The sequence below is a fragment of the Aedes aegypti genome, chromosome 3 (assembly GCF_002204515.2).
Source record: "Aedes aegypti strain LVP_AGWG chromosome 3, AaegL5.0 Primary Assembly, whole genome shotgun sequence".
In the NCBI taxonomy this organism is placed as follows: Eukaryota; Metazoa; Arthropoda; class Insecta; order Diptera; family Culicidae; genus Aedes; species Aedes aegypti.
Window position 1 is genome coordinate 368,445,503 of NC_035109.1, and position 4,810 is coordinate 368,450,312.

Below are 4,810 nucleotides of genomic sequence, written 5' to 3' on the forward strand. Positions count from 1 at the left end.
GTAATTTCTTGGCTTTATCGAGGGATCCGATTTTGCCTGATAAAGGGGCGCGCCTGTGGAGAGTGCATGCTCCACACTCTTCGAAGGGTAGGAACCTTTCAGTTAGAATCCTTTCCTGTGATCAAGTTAGGAATTACAACTGTAATAAAACCGAATGCTTTATCACTTCTCGATAGTGACAAAGTAAAACGACATGCACTACACAAAGGACACGGGATATACTACAATAGATCAAATATTGGTCGCAGTGGTTTATGTTCCGAATAGAAAAAAAAAAATGTCATATAAAAACTTATGCTTCCTTTTTTTAATTTTCATTAGGTCTCAATCTCCTACACTACACTATCGTCCAAGTAGTTTGCTTTCCTTCATCAGTAAACATTTTGCAAAGGTCATTTTGAACAGAATGATAGTCCACATCAACGAAAATTCTTTCCTCTGCAATGAACAGGCTTTTCTACTGGTCTTGTTATTCTAGATATAGAAAAAGTATTCGACAGTGTTGGGCATAAAAGCTTAAAATAAAAATAAAAATTAAATTTTCCAACATACATTGCTAGAATAATCCAAAGTTATCTGTCAATTCGTACACTTCAGGTTAATTTGAAAGACTTCCTGTAAGAGTTGGTGTTCCTGAAGGCGGCATTTTGGGGCCACTATTATACAATATTTCCACATCTGACTAACCTAAGTTACCTCAGGGATGTCAAAAATCTTTGTTTGTGGATGACACTAGCCTCTTCGCCAAAGGACGAAGCCTGCGTGTCATTTGTAGTAGATTACAAAAAAGTGTGTATATACCAGGAAGAAAGCTCTGCAGATAATTCAAAATAAAATTTTGAAAATGATTCTGATGCTTCCTCCCTGGTACCAATGAGTTACATAGAATATCAATGATGAAAAATTGGAACAAATGTAAAATAAAATAATTAATAATTTCAGGCAAAAATCGTTACAATCTTCTATTGCCACGATTAATGCGTTATATATTTAGATTAAATTAGGTTAAGTATATTAAAAACGTGTTTTTTTTCTCTTATAAGCAGGTGGAATCAACTCACCTGTAAAAAATCTAAACTGCTAGTGAAATGTAATATGTTGTTAACAAAATATTAATAAAATCTTAAATTTGTTTTACCAAATTAGAATGATAGTGTTGTTTAATAACACAGAACACCTAGATATGAGAAATGAATGTAATGTTCGAAATGGTACTAATAAAGAAATTCATCGAGAATCCGCTAAGAACATACTGCAGACTTTGGATCCTTTTTTGACTTGAGTGGACATACCTAACAATTGCTTCCGTTCTTTGCTTCAAAACAGTAATGAGAGTAATGAGAAAGTATTTTGAACATTCGTGCTAGGTATCTGCTATTTATTGCCGTCGAAAATGTTTGCAACGAAAATAGTTAAGTACCATAGAATTACACAGAATTCAACTCCATCTTACAACGCCCTTGGTTTGAACTCCAACCAAACGTCCTTCTCTCCCTGCAGGGCGAATCCGCTCATGACCAACTTCAAAGGAATCTGCGTCTTCTCCGTCGGTTCGAAGCTGAACTCACGCAACAGATAGTACATGATCAGCTTCATTTCCATCAGTGCCAGTCGTGACCCGATGCAATTCCTCGGTCCAACTCCAAACGGCATATAGGCGAACGGGTTGATCTTGGATTTGTTCTCGTCGCTGAATCGCTCCGGATCAAACTTTTCCGGATTGGGATAGTACTGTGGGTCGTTGTGTATAGCAATCGTGGGAATCCATAGCGAGGTTCCCTTTTCGATCACGAACGAGCCAGCGGCATCCTTGTACTGATAGTCCTTGGTACAGTAACGATCTCCCAGAATGCCCGCTGGCCACTTCCGTAAGCCCTCAGATACGACCATGTCCAAGTATTTCATCTTCTGCAACACTTCGTAGGTCAGAGACTTTCCTTCGAGCGTTGTTTCAGTTTCTATGATTTCTTCGTATAGACGCTGCTGAATCTCCGGATTAAGGGCCAATTCGTATGCCAAGAAGGTCAAACCCGTAGACACGGTGTCAAATCCCGCCACAAAGAAGATGAAACACTGCGCTACCAATTCATTGTCCTTCCAAATTCTCGAATGCGTCGTTTTTCCGACTTGCGATTCTTCCACAGTAGCAAAACCTGCATCTTTCGTATCCTGTTCATCCTTCTCGTGCTTCAGTGCTCCCTTTCGTACCTCCATCAGCATGTGGATCATATCGTTCCTAATGATTCCATGCGCCTTACGCTGCTTCATGTTCTCCAAGATCATCCCCTTGAAATATTTCACCGCTTCTGCATCCAACAAATCCACGCCCAATTTCTCCGCCAAAGTTGGCATTGCTCGCATCATAATGAACTTGATCTTCAACAAGAACGTCTGGAAGTTCAGCAACTGCTTCCCCTTCATGTAAAACTCATTGTCACGGTCGCGCATCGAGTCCACCTTGATCCCGAACGCTACCGTCGCGATCACATCGTTTCCAAACCGCGTGAAGGTATCCTTCATCTCAAACTCCAACCTTTTCCGGGCCTTAGCTTCCGCAAGTAGGAACTTCGCCGTAGACTGACCGCTCTCCGCTACCAGTTCGAACATGTGCCGCATCTTACTGCCAGTGAAAGCCGGACTCATCGTCGAGCGCATATCCCTCCACTTCTGTCCACGTAACGCGAACAGCGTATTTCCAAGCAGGGAGTTTTCACCTGGCTCTTCGCCCTGACCAGTCATCGAGGGTGTATGATCGATGAAATGGTCGAAATCCTTCACCGTTATCCTCTTGATGACCTCCGGGTCACGAATCATGTAAACCGGCTTCGTGAAATCATAGAATCCCATTATCCTGAAACGATTTCGATATTCAATCAAACCATTCACGATTTTCACGTAGGTCCAGAACTAACTTCGCGTCCGGATAGGTGTTGTACATCATCTGGATGTGGCTGAAGATATCTCGTTTGCGGGTCAGCATTACACCGCTGCTGCCCATCGGAAACGAGGGTTTCACACATGACACCGGTTTCGTCAGGAAGTACTGGTACCGCTTCAACAGGTGATGATATACCGCTAGGATGAGCGCTCCTACGGCTATTGCCGCAAATAAATCAACTTCCATCCGATCGATCAAAGTAGGCTTTGATATGTTTGTTTGTAAATCAACACTGTAACTGAATTGAGCTTAGCGTCCACGCTGCTACTGAGCGCACTGCGGTGGATTCGAAAAATATAGGCCGGGTGGATCGAAGCAAGCTGTGATTGACCTTCTCACATACTTCCTCACGAAGAGAGGCGTGTTTGTGTAGCGACTTGCGAATGTTACTAGTGGGTCGCGATTCACCGCAAAGAGATTGAGATAAAATAGCGCTTGTGTAAAATTACGTGTGTGTTGTGAAATGAGTTTGTTCGGTAGATTATGTAGGTGCCAAAGGTTTTTCTGAAGATATCCCGTTGCAGGTTGCAATGGTCTTGGGAACACCCAACAAAATATGTATTTTTCATGTACAGTCAACGCTCCACAACTCTATAATGAAGGGATCATCGAGTTAGGGAGGTATCGAGTAAAAGAATACAAAACTGATGCAACTGTGACCAAGGGACCATCGAGTTAACCATGACAGCAAACTTTTACTATGGTTCTATAACTCGATATCCAGATACGGAATATCGAGTAAGGGAGAGTTGACTGTAATATGTAGGGTGGTTCAAAACATAATATTCGTTCCACAACCCTCACACATCAAATTTTGACTGTCTTCCCAAAATTTAAGCTTTTTTGGATAAAAACTATGGAAAAAAGCAAGTGAAATGTTCCATCGGTGAAAGCCTATGAGTCTTTTGGAAGTGAGTACTATCCTAATACTGTTAAATACATTCATCTGTTTCAAATTTGTTGAAGACCAGTTTTGGAACGGACGCCGCAGTTATTAATTATTTATTTCTATTTGAACATGAAACCTTAAGCCGTGCTCATTAATACGGACAACTCGCTCAAGTGAAGTTACACAATTTGAGCACATAATGGAGCTCTTCTGGTTCAACATAACCAGATGTGTATTTGAACAAATACTGAGAAACCAACTCCAGGGATGACTTATTCTTCTTCTTCTTTTTCACAGAGTATATTGCACATAAAGATGCGGCTTGTAATATTTTATCTCAGTGCATCGTAAAGTTTGAGAAAAATAAGCAGACATCAACACAAAATCAATTTTTTAGGTTATGTGAAAATAACACACATAAGGTAATGGTCAAGAAAAGTCCGATATTGTGTAACTTTATTTCAGAGCCACAAATCATGACTATACTATGTTTCACTATCCACACATCCACTGATAGCAGAGCAGCTCAATTATTTTAGCCAAAATGTTTCAATTCAGATGAAAATCTAGAGCTTATTATGGAGATATCCGATTTGATAACGGTATTCGTTAAAGTTATAGCTGACACTTATCAGCTAACACTATCAGCATAGTACTAATCCTCTAGGGCACATGGGCAAACACTATAATCGATTGAATCATTCACTTGGGATTCCCAAAGATACTTCCATACGAACTGAGAACTCTCAATTTTTATCCAAACGAGCTCAAATTTCGGAAAAACTTAGAATTTGACACGGAATGGAATGTGGAGCGAATACGATATTTTGAACCCCCCCTAATGTAAAACTCTCAATAGTTCAACACTTGATATCGAGTTGAGAAGCATGTACCATTTTCCATTGGAGTTGAATGACATGTGTTAATGAATATCTGTGTTTTTTTTTAATTTTTCGATTTTATTAGATTTTTCTTAAATTGCA

The 4,810-nt window shown here is 40.2% G+C and overlaps 1 protein-coding gene across 1 annotated transcript; it reads right to left on the reverse strand.

Annotated features, from left to right (window-relative positions):
• Positions 1-1,346: 1,346 nt before the first annotated feature.
• LOC5579928 (probable cytochrome P450 9f2) lies at positions 1,347-3,291 on the reverse strand. The gene is made up of 2 exons (XM_001652167.3): positions 2,913-3,291; positions 1,347-2,851 (listed from the first exon to the last, which is right to left on the reverse strand). Exons 1-2 carry the CDS (start codon positions 3,122-3,124, stop codon positions 1,450-1,452), a joined length of 1,614 nt encoding a protein of 537 aa, XP_001652217.1. The 5' UTR covers positions 3,125-3,291; the 3' UTR covers positions 1,347-1,449.
• Between the last annotated feature and the right edge of the window lie 1,519 nt (positions 3,292-4,810).